We start from the raw sequence: 12,737 nt of genomic DNA, 5'->3' as shown, positions 1-12,737 counted from the left end.
CAGAATTTTTGACAACTAATATTCCTACTCAATCACTTCAAAAAGGCAGAAAAAAATTTTACTTTATCCTTGTCTCTAAGTATTTCTCAATTTTAAACTTTAAATTCTATCTCTGAGCAGCAGAATCTTCTTTTAAACAAAATTTCATGGAAACTATAAACTTGAAATGTGTAAAATTCCCACTGAAATAGGAAAGACTGGCCAGTCCCCATGACCTTAATGCATGAAATGCCTCCAAAGATACTTCAGAAACATTTGAAAGTCACTGCCCTAAGTAAATGTGCTATCTAAAAACCTAACAAAAACCACAAAAATATTTTTTAAAGTATTTAGATTTAAATAACTCCAAGATTCCTGTGTTGTATAATATACTATAATTCTCTGAGACATCTGACAAGCACAATTTCTCTGAGCCTTAATTTTTCCCACCTATGAAATGATGACCTTACACTACAATACATGATTGTCTGTCAACCCTAAAATCATGCTACGATGAAGGGTGTGATAAAATTAGTAGTGGCCATTTCTGATTTTAGGACAGGCACATCATGAAAGTATACATTTTCATCTTTGCAGATATTAACTTCAAGCTTCTGTTACCATCTCTGCTTTAGATTTAATGCCTCTAAATTATCACTACTACACATCTTTTTCCAAGATCACAAGAAGCTAGACGGAAAGATTTTTTAAGCACTTCGATGTACTTATCTTCAGGGAAGATATGTACCAGAAATAATGTGTTCAGAGGGAAAAAGGACAACTTTCCTTAGATTTATTTTGCCTAAATCTGAAAGTGGATGATGCCTGCTGTTTGCACAGTGACTAGAACAGGAAGAAAGTGTGCCAAAAGGAGGAAAAGAATGAGACTAAAACAATACAATATTCTTGATGACTAGGAGAATAACACAAACCTTTGAAATAAAGCAGCTTCCTCAGTTACAAGAAAGTCATGCTTCTTATAAAAATCATAACCCAAATATATATATACACACACAATTATTTTGACTCTCTATTCAAGTATTTCATACTAATAGTCAGTCTTGACTGCATTTTTAGAAATCAGACTCTCCATCTCCAAAAATGCCAGAAAATACCTTTCTGTGTATTCTTCTGCTAAATAATCTAGAGTACTAGTGAGTCATATTCTGCTGGAAGTGACAGATCTGAGGAAAAGGGTAAACTTTAGTTATACAACAAAGAGCATTATAAAATCAAGTTACAATTCAGTTATTTCCATTTAAACATGTTAAAAAAGAAGAGAAACAGGCATTTCAACATAAAGAGGTATGAACTATTAGACTGTGCCAAAAAAGTTGTTCTAGAGAGATTGGTTGCTAAATAAGTCATAACTCTGTAATTATAAACCATTTGTACACAGGATGAACTGTTATAAATAGCTCTTTTTCCTAATAAGGGTCATGAGAAAGTCACACCATGGATGGTTTTGAGTTATCAAGGAGACCACTCTATGACAACCCTGGAGTCTCACAAAGTCCCACAGCCATCTGTACAAGCTCTGCTTAAATTCTCACAGAGGTTCACAACTACTTAGTGTCATCCTTACATAAGGCAATCTCAGGTCTATTACATTGACAAAAAGGAGATATTTTCATCCAGAGTTTCCCTGGCAAGTGCCTGTAGAAGGGTTTTCATTAACCATTTTTAATCCACCCAAGCACCATCAATTTTAAGCCACACCATTCAATTCTGTACCATAAGAAAATGTTACCAATTAATATTTTTCTATCATTTTAAAATATGTATTTCAGAGATGTTAGAATTTGAGAAAATGTGCATCTTATAAATCCACCAGGCAAGAACTTTACAAGAAGGAAAGTCCAAGACCAACCACTCATCCTTTTTTATTTAATAGACTAAAAAATTAAGTATTCCCTACAGAGTAGAAAACATGCTGAGTAAAACTTGGGTTTGGTCCCAATTATACTTTAAATCAAAAGAACTACATGATTTTGAATACTCATCTACTATCACTAAGGCTAACTGTGGATCACAAAACAAAAGAGTTTTAAGATTTTGTTTTACTTAGAATGTCGGACACTTAACCAACTGAGCCACTCAGTTTGCCCCTAAACATCTGACTCTTGGTTTTGGCTCAGGTCATGATTTCAGGGTCCTGGGATCGAGCACCACGCTGGGCTCAGCACAGAGTCTGCTTGTCCCTCTCTCTCCCTCTCTGCTCCTCCTCTGGCTCGCACTCTCTCTGTCCCTCTCTCAAATAAATAAAAATCTTTAAAAAAAGAAATGAGCATAACTGCTTATGTACATTATAAAACATAAAGCACAACTGTGATGTCAGATTTTTATTATTAATGGCATACCTGAAGAATGTAACACTATGTCCATGTCTTGCTGTGGTTGGTTTTATAGTTTTAAAAAATAAAAAAACTTTGTCACTTTGCTAATTAAGCCTGTCCTCAAAAATTATTTGAAGTTATAATTTAGGCATTAAATAAAATGACTGTTAAATTTAATAGTAAATGTGGAGAATCAAAGTATACTACAGATAATTACCTATTTTACAGACTTCAAATGTTTTATAAGCACATTAAAAATATTTTATGGACATTCTAAAGAGTAGGAATGAGGGTTAATTATCTGTCATAGTTCTAATTCAAGTGCTCAGAATCTGGATTACATTATTACACTTAAAAAAAAAATTCAGGTACCACATAAATTTTTAAATGTAAGCTTTCCCCCCCGCTTTTAACATAATACAGTTTCAACAGTCTTTCCTACTGGAAAAAGACAGCAGTGTTTCCTATTGTATATGCTTTGATTTCTGTTAGAGGTATTTAACTTTTCCTATCCAGAAGAAACCACTCATTTAGACTACTTTAACTACAGGAACTCATCATGTCTGAAAATGGAAGTCAGAAATCTTTTCTTCATTTCAGTCATTTCTGGCAAATGAGAAATAAAGCCAGCTAAATGTTTAGCTCCTACTAGTCCTCCTCTGCCATCGCATATAGCCTGTGAAGGGAAGCTCTTGCAGTGAGTAATCATTTCAACCAAACCCCAAAGTCAGAAAATCAGATCCTTTGTTCCATTTAAATAGGTCCATCATCCTGCCGTTTACCTTTCCAAATTAAAATGACAATACTCCAAAGTCAACCAATATCACTACATATAAAATCTAAATTAAGTGAGCTTTACATCATTAGGAGTCAGAAATATAAAAGCATTTTAAGTGACAACACTACTAGCAAATTAAGTTGTGTGAATTTAAGTATTTACTATTAGGTTTTCCTCACTATGATTTCCATAATATAATGTGTACAAATGTAAACATATAACGCTTTGGATAAAAGTCTACTCTGCTCAACAGTAAAGAAAACTATTTTAAAAATCATTTCTATAATTTCAGAACTAAAAGTGCAACTATAGTATAATAACTGCCTTTATATTCCAAATAAGAAATGCTTTTTCAGAAATTTCTCTGAAGAATGGAAAAAATTATAAAGCAAAGGACAGCAATGACTTTTCAGAGGAATTCCATTTTTGCAGCTTTAAATCATCAACCTGAATAAACAATATAAGGGATGCAAATCCCTCCTCTAACACTGTTTTTAAAAAAATCATCGCATAATACCCCTGAAACAAATAATACATTATATGTTAATAGAAAAAAAATCATTGCATAATAATTTGACAAAGAATTAAGTCTTTATCAAGTAGTTCATTTCTGTAGGATACCAATAATCAAATAATAAATTTAATAAATACGTACAGTTCCAGAGAGGACATCATGGGGGCAACAGTTGAGAAGGTGACTCTTGCATACTCTGTCATCACTGAATTTGATTCGTTGACGAGTAGTATCTCCTGTAATATAGAAAAGTTAATAACATTCAAGGTTAGACAACTGGAAAATACTTATTTTCTGAGAGCCCTATCATCTCTAGCTTTTTCTGTGTGGCTACACACACACACATTTATTTATAAATCAGCTCAAGAGGGATTAGTTTTTTATATAATATCCTATAGAAAAACTATTTTAGACATGCAGTTGCAGTATGTGTACTGCAAATGTAATTCAAATAGTCAAAGTGGGAAAGCAATGCATTCTGTTAAAACAGAGTACTTCAGAAAAGCATAGGAAATAGAGCAGGAATGGACTTTAAACATTATCGAGTCCAACTCCTTTGCACTGCAGATGATGAAACTGAGGCCCCAAGAGGTTAAGTGACTTGCAGCAGACCCACTAGGAGAGTTTCTACTGGTATACAATGTTCCCTACTTGACGCTAAGCATAGATTTATTTTGTAATTATTTACATTAATTGAAAAACATAAAAAGTAATCTTGCAAACATTGCATACACACTGCGAATCCCCACTGAACCCCAGACGCCATTTCTTCCACTATTTTGTTCCAGCTGAAGTGTCTCCCTTTTGCTGCTGGGATGAGTTAGAGAGGGTAGAATAGCGTGTTTAAGAGTGTACAAACCTGGAAGAAGGACTTACACACCAGTCAGACAAAGGCACATTGCCTATATGAAACGTTAACTTTAATGCCTCCAAAGGTACCATACCTTCAAATTTTAGGTGGTCTGTGCTACATATGGCCAAACCGGGTATATTTAAATTTATTCTGTCTTCATATAACACAGTACACCTCCTAAGCAACAGAAGCATCCAACCTCCTAATCAAATATGCCTATCCAACTCAGACTTTAAAGAGTCTAAGAAAAAGAAAGGTAACTAACTCTAGTAACAAAATACAGATGTTAGTTACAATTTTTTTTGCTTAGCATCTCTTTGGGAAAAAAGAGAAAAAAAACTTAAGGACATTTTTTCTATGTAGAATGATAAGCCCTAAGAAATGTAGGTGTTTTATTCTAGCCTTAAATTGATATCATCATTGATGAATGAAAACCTACTGATGAATTACTGAAGCGAGAACTGTTGGTACCAAAAGAGATTGTAAATACCTCTGTACTTCACATGATGCCTGGGGCACTCCAAAAACTCATCTAGGAAGTGATTCAATTATTTAAATTAATTTCTGTTATTCGCATGTGAATAACAAAAACGTTAAGCCTTTACCCCTTTCACATGGTCTTATTTTGAAGAGCTTAATGCAAAGTCAACTAAATATGTCATTTTTAGGTGGGGTAAGATTTTGTTCAAATTGTTTTAACTCCATTAAAAAGACTTAAAGAACATTCTCATTTGCAATCAGGGTATATAAAATTTAAGTAATTTATAGCTAAAATGATAGCTTCAGAGCAGTTCAACAATAGGTTTTCTAGAGGCTAGTCTCTAGTTCAAGTAGGTTACTTTGACACCACAATTTGGAATAAATCATTTAGTGTTCACGCCTGCTACTATAATAAAGGTTATTTTGATGGTCCTTTTTTCCTTTTAAACACAACTGCTTTTGTTCCACATTCATTAACACATCTGAAAAGTTAGTGATAACTCACGGCTCGGCGAATGCGGGGCCTTTCTGACACTCCCTTGCAGATTGAAGTAGGCAGGCATAGATACATTGAACCTTTACAAATAAAACAAGGGGCCAGATTGTTCAGTTTGTATAGAATAGACTCTGCCAGCAATTTCAATACAGCATCTAGAAGTACATGTTGACTGTAAAGATTCTTGTATATGAAAACAAAAGTGAACAAAATCAGGGTGTTTTATTTTGCAAAATATTGACTTAACAAGTGTAACCCTACAGAAGAATGAGACTGACCACAGATAGGAAAAGTCCAACGCTAGAACTCTGGGAAATGGTCTCTGGGCCAACTGGGGTTTTAAAAAAATGCTTTTTAAAAGACTTTATCTCATTAAGACTTCGGTGAGGGCCTAAGTTCACGTTAGAATGGTATTATGATAAGCTAGCACCAGAAGGGCAATGCTATATATTCAAGTTTTTTGCTTACTGGCACGTAAGAAAAAATGTCTTATTTTTAATCTGTACCCAAATTATGCTAAGAAATTGAATGATGATGTAGTTTTAATTACAAAAAAAAGAAGGAAAAAACCCTTACATATCTAGGACTCTTCCCTACTACAATATCTAAGCTTTTTAGCATGCAGCAACAGTATCGTTTCAATGCTACGTCAAACTAATGGCTCAATAATATCATAAACCAGGCCTTAAAATAAAATCAAGGTTCTTAGAAGTTTTACTAATCAAACATTTTGTAAAGTAGGGCGACTGTTTTTGCTTCAGAAATCACAACATTAAGTCTAATATTAAGATACATGTGCCCTGAAGACACAGCTGTCAGATAAAATATAAATAATGCCAAATATGAATTTAGCAAACATTATCCCCAATGAGCTCTTACAAAAAGCATATTTCTATAAATGCAAAAAAGCATTTTAAAGTAACTTCTCACTGCGTAAGAATGGTTGCTCTATAGACATTTGATAACTGCAAACACAATAAATACAGCTATCAAATATCAGCTTACACATTAGAAAAACCTTTAAGACCATGAAATAATAAAACCCCTAATAATTTCAGATACAGAAATATCCTGAGATGGACTAGCAACTAAGTATCTGTTTATTGGTATTTTTAAAGTTTTACTTAAGAGACTTTAATGTTAACATCTTAAAATAATTTGGCTACGTTACCATGCAGTATTTAATAAATTTCTTTGGGCTTATGCCATGAAACGTATAATTTAGCTAAACCAACAAAGAATTTTAAAATAAAAATACTGGTAATTTTGGTTTCTATCAAGGTATCTGGCCCAAACCATGTTTTTCAAAAGAAACCAGGTAAAACAGCGCCCATTTGAAAAAAAAAAAGGGGGGGGGGCAGACTACAATTAATAGAAAACAATTATGAACCAGATTTTTTAATAAAAAGAATTACTTTATGAATTCAAATACTGTATCTTTGGGTTTTCTGGGCATATAGTCATATAAAAATAACCTGAGTTAAAAAAAAAAAAACAATGACCCTCTTACACTAACACTGAATCCAAATCATAGAATCAAACCTATTAGTGTACATATCCTCTGTGCTAGTCAATGGGGTTACAAATAGGCATATAATTACAAGCTCTCTACCTTCAAGGAGTCCATGATGGTGATAGAGAAATAGGACATTTAATTGAAATAAGAAGTAATAAAGTAGCATGACCCAAATGCCAAATGGATGTCTCTAACAGTAGTACTTCAGGAATTCTAAGACTAGAATGGCCACCAAGGATGGAGAGGTTAGAAAAGGCTTCATACAAAAAGTGGAAGCCAAAATTTAAAGAAAAGATAGGACTCAGACCACAGGAAAGAAGAAGAACATTTCAAACTGGAGTATTATCTTTGACAAAGCTTATAAAGACAGAAAGGTTTAGGGAATAGTAAATACTCCAAGTCAGATTCGGCTTTGGAAAATGGCTACATGTAGGGGAATAGCAAAGCTGAGGCCAGAACAGTATTTCTTGGTAAAATCTGCTTTCTTTTTTCATTTTTTTCTTCAATCCAGATTTTTAGTGTATAAACAAAGTTTAAAGTTTAAAAATAACGAACAGAGATTAAAACAAGTTATTTGAGTTAACAGCAATACAATGTCCTACCCATAAAAACATGGAGGTTTCTCTGCCCTGGAACCTCTACAATAACTAATTAGGCTTTGTACATAACAATCTAGGTTTTTAGAATTAGCAACTTGATTTAGAACTTTGGTAGGCAAAGTGTTCTTCATTTGAATGGAAGCATCAAAATTTCTGTTAATATTTATTACCAAGCAACTAACTTCAGAGTAAAAACTTTTAATTCTCTCTTTGGTTCAACCCCTCCATGAGTTTCATGAACTGTAATTTGTACTTGGGAACACCTGAGTTGCAAGTGTACAATAAAAACTGGAATGCCTATTATTCCTCTCAAAGTTTCTGAGCAAGTTAACAGGGCCTAACATGGTACTGAGGCAGTTTCCGTTGGGGAATACAGATAGGCCACTCTAAAAAGGCAGCTCCTGCCCAGACTGTACTCAAATACTGCTATGCTCAAAATCCCCTTCAATCTGTTGGGAGGGAAAAATAAGCCCACTGTAAATCCCAACACCGCTATTTTATGGTCCTGCCTCTTCTGAAACTGACTTAGACTTAAATGTAATAGTAACACTTAAAACTTAAGCCTAGATGGTATCTGACAATTTACATGGTGCATGCTATTTTCCCAATGCCCACCCCTTCCCCCCTCCAGTGCCACCCACCCTCTCCCTCCCATACAAACAATAAATCAAATAAATTTTCATAGATTTAGGTGCTATTTTAAAAACATCAAAATTTTACTTTACCCATTCTCTCCGATGCTCCCTGTATTTTTTTAAGCTGTGAGTGGATGACCATGCTATGTGATCAACAACTGTGAAGGCTAAGCAAAAGTGAACTGAGTTTAGTATTGTAATTAAAAGAACCTTAAAGTTTGTAATATTTGACATATATAATGGTATGCAGAATCCTTATTTTACTGCATATTATCAGGCATTAATGGCAAACAATTTATAAAAACAACTAATTAGTATTTCTTTTGTATAGAATTAGCTTAGAGCTTAGCTTAGGGAAAACAGAGAAGAAAACTCAACAGCACACAAAGCAAAATGGAAGCACAACCCCTAGCTTATAAATGGAGCCAGAAGAGGGAAAGCCCTCCCATATTCTCCAATGTGACAACCAAAGCCCTCCCCACAGGTACACTTGTTAGGGAACAAGTGTCACCACTGGCTTAGGACAGGATAGGCACATTCCCTCTGAAATAAAATCCACACCCCTTCAGTGAAAGGAAAGCAGAGCAAGAAAAAGAGGTGTATAAACAGCTTAAAGTTTCTCATTTCCCTGTGCCTCAGAATCATCAAATGCAGAGAAATGTTTCACTCTTATTACCACTTCTTATAATATATCAGCTACTGAGTCCACATAGTAACACAGAAACTATATTAAAAAACTATATAAAGGCCAATCTCTAGTCTAGTACAGGGCAGGAAGAAACTTGCCCTGTTCCAGGAAACCCTCGTCTTCAGAGGTAAAAGCAGGTGATTCCTGCTGCACAGTGACTGCTACACTGAAAAACCAGTGTGATTACTTTTACATTCTTCTCAAAGTTTCACATCAACTCCACTAACTTGTCCCACCTACCTTTGCTGTTCCTTTAGAATTCAGCCTAAAGCTCATCTATAAGAACTCATTTGTAATTATCCTTTTAAAAAGAAATCTATTACTCCATGTAAATGTTAATACACTTAGTTTAATTCACCATTCAGTTCAAAGTATAGAATTTGTTTTGCAAAAGGACTCACTACCACGTCTTAACATACTGACTATAGGTACTTTGAAACAGTTAACATGACATGATACATACATGTCAAACTTTTCAGGAATGTATTTGTTATATAAGGAAAGAAAGAGTACTCAAAGGTGGCAGTGGGAAAAACCAATTATGGCACTGTCCCTTCCAAATCTAGTCACTTCTATCTAACAGAACCTATAAAGTCATACCATTAAGTAGTAGCAAATTTTTTCCCCCAGAAAAATGCAGAAGTAAGGGTACTATATGGTCCAGAAAGGCTATCCCTCCTAATCTTTCCATAGGGTTTATAATTACAAATAGGTACTACTATTATCCCATCAGAACCCCCAAGACAAGCCCAATACTTAAAAACTTAAAATACTGAAAAACCGCAATACCCATTGTAGAAATTGCTAGAACAAGTTCATTCTTACTGAATATGATCAAAGATTAATAATGCTAAAATAACTTTTTAAATCTACCAGCCTACTTGTCTATGAACATCCAGCAAAATTATAAGGAACGAGACAGGGGAACAGCCTTGCTATTAGGTGAAAAAGCTTACAGGATATTTAAGAGCTAACAGAATGGTGATGGAAATGTGAGAACAGGAATACTAAAGTAGCTACATTCCAAGGGCTCTATTCCACCCTCGCCACAACTGTATCTTCTCTCATTACACAAGCAAGGAATCTTGGCCACTGGCAGGGGTGGTGGTGGAATCTATGCTTTAGGAAATCTATCAACATGTTTCTCCTTTTAGATTTAAGAAATACATTAGAAAAGCCTGAATAAACTGTTACCTAAATATTAAATTCTGAAAGATTATATAGAATGTGTTTTATGATATATGTCACAAAGGAAAGCCAGTCATTAAAAAGTTGCAGCCTGCTAAATTTTCTACTTCGAATAGTTCCTTGCAGAGCTGCAATGCTGATACAGTAACACTTGTACTGGGGCTATCTGCTGTCTTCTATCATCCAGAACTTCCTATACACAAAATCAGAAGTAATGAAAGCTATCTCTGGCTATGAAGAAATAGCTGAAAAGAACCGGAGCGAAAGTGACTGGCTGATTTACCAAAAAGACAAATTTTCATCGGTTGGCTATAGCTATAAAAGCTAAGCAGAGCCTCCCCAAATCAAAAAACAGTGAAGGAAAGAAACAAGAAAGGAAAAGAAATGAGAGTATCAAAGGACAAAAGTGACAGACAACTCAATGATAAAGGAAGTTAAAATGAAAAACAGAGATTGCCATGAAGGAGACTGAGCCTTAAAACTACTGAAACGACACAGCAGAAATACTGTGTCACGTTGAATACACACCAAATTCACAAGGATTGCCTCTGGAGAAAGGACTGTGTGAAGGGAACAGAGGGACTTCATTTGTAATGTTTTGTTTTGTTTGTTTTTAATTTGAAGAAAATATACAAAATAACATTTGTTCACTCCTATAGGTGTTTGATAGTCTTTTGTATTTTTTAAATTTTTGCCAAATTAGACCCCTATAATCAGCATCACAGAATTCATCACTTAAAAATAAACATAACTGGGGGCGCCTGGGTGGCTTAGTCGTTAAGCATCTGCCTTCGGCTCAGGTCATGATCTCAGGGTCCTGGGATGGAGCCCCACATCACATCCCTCTGCCTGCCGCTCCCCCTGCTTGTGCTCTAATAAAAAATTAAAAAATTAAAAATAAATAAACATAGCTGTTCATGTGTAAACCTTCATTCCCCACTAGATTTTCAGTCCCTCTAAGACTAGAGCCCTGTATCACTACTTTATTGCACAGACAAAGGACAAGAGAAACAAATGTATCCGTAATCTCTAAGGAAAGGAAGAAGTAACTAAAGCAACTCAGCAACCTGGGGATATTCGGGAAAGGAAAGGAAAGGAGAGATTCTATTCCTATCAACAATTACTATACCCTAAAGCACATCAGCCAGTAAATACACAGAACAACATGTCTAGGGAAGTTAAGTAACATGGGAATTTTTCAAAATACAAATGCATGGTTTCTAGGATCTGAGATGAATCAACTATTTTCCTAGCAAGCCTGCTCTTCCCCCATCCACAACATAAAACCACAGCCACTCCCCCCCCCCCCCCCCCCCCTTCTAGTCCAGGGGTTATCTTTTCTAAGTAGCCTTTCCCAGAGCCAGGCCCCTTTCCACATCCCCACTGTGAAACAGGTCAGTGAAATCCCACAAAACTGCTGGCTACCAAGGGCCAAAACAGGATTGGAGAGGTGAGAATTCAAGCTAAGTGAGGTAATTTCACCCTTGTGGGCTAGATGAACCTCTCTAGGGACTCCTAGATGGCTCCATCTCACAGGTATGTATCTCTTCTGGTCATTCATTTCTACTTCACAGTTCAAACAGCTTTTTCTTTCACATGAATAACCAGAACAGTATTTTCTGAAGTATGAGATTTATACAAAAGATTTTAGGTGTTATCCAATTTCACCAACAGGATTTCACCAACATTTTAACCACCACTGAATCTTTTAGTGATTATTTATGATTAACTTTAAAACTACATGATGAAGTCCATCTGGTGCTTAACACCTAACAAGTTCTAATATTTAGCACGTGTGACAACAGAGTCTAAGCTATCTTTTTTTTTTTTTGAGTCTAAGTTCTCTCTGAAAATACCATGCTGTTCTCACTGTATTTTTCTGGTGACATAAGTTTTCATTTTAAAATTAACTTTAATTTTTAGAAAGTGAGTTGACATGAAGAAAATATTAAACAGAAAACAGTAAAAAACAGTCAAGGTGGTAGGTGTGACTAACCATTTGGGAAACATTTATCTAGAACAGAGTTTCTCAAACTTTTAATGTGCATCAGAGTCATGTAGAAGGCTTCTTAAATCACAGATTATCGGTTCCAATCCCCAGAATTTCTGGAGTCAGCCCAAGAATTTGCATTTCTAACAAGTTCCCAGGTATTGCTAAAGTCTGGGGACCACACTTTGAGAATCACTCATCAAAACACTGGTCAACAAGCTTTTTCCTAAAGGGTCAAACGGCAAATATTTCAAACTCGCCAGCCATATATGTCTCTTGCAACTACTCAACTCTGCTGTTCTAAGGCAAAGCAGCAATAAACAGTAGGTACACAAATGGGCATGGTTGTATTCATATAAAACTTTATTTACAAAATGCAGGTGGGCCATAATGCCAATCCTGATCTAAAATATACCTTCAAATAACTAAAAAATGGTATACTGTGTAATCTAATAGTAGGACAAAATGAAGAGGCAGTGAACAGCTAAGTATATATAGATACTAGCCAATAAATATCCAACTTATTTTATTGAAAGGTAAAACTGGAAAGTTCTAACTCTGAAAGAGAAAACTGAAGTCTCAAGAAGATAAAAACAAAACAATTTACCATGCATTCAGGAGACATGACAAAAGACTCAGCAAGGGCAGCTGGTTAAATTCTTTTCATGTTGAATCACACAGGTGA

General features: G+C 35.0%; 1 protein-coding gene across 5 annotated transcripts in view; it reads right to left on the bottom strand.

The window, feature by feature from the left end:
• The window catches only part of LUC7L2 (LUC7 like 2, pre-mRNA splicing factor), a 58,363-nt gene that overhangs the window by 39,509 nt on the left and 6,117 nt on the right, over positions 1–12,737 (bottom strand). For 2 of the 5 annotated variants that reach the window (XM_025854980.2, XM_025854983.2), the window contains exon 2: positions 3,749–3,843. In XM_025854980.2, the coding sequence (XP_025710765.1) occupies positions 3,749–3,843 (95 nt within the window). Of the gene's footprint in view, positions 1–3,748; positions 3,844–5,445; positions 5,517–8,276; positions 8,344–12,659; positions 12,682–12,737 lie in introns of those variants that run through there. The other 3 variants (XM_025854979.2, XM_025854982.1, XM_025854984.1) reach the window with 3 other exon arrangements.

This window comes from Callorhinus ursinus, unplaced genomic scaffold, assembly GCF_003265705.2.
Source record: "Callorhinus ursinus isolate GAN/ISIS: 27379988/994484 unplaced genomic scaffold, GSC_fseal_2.0 scaffold12, whole genome shotgun sequence".
NCBI classification, from domain to species: domain Eukaryota; kingdom Metazoa; phylum Chordata; class Mammalia; order Carnivora; family Otariidae; genus Callorhinus; species Callorhinus ursinus.
The sequence above is the reverse complement of the archived record's forward strand: the minus strand, read 5'-3'. Positions and strand labels throughout refer to the sequence as shown.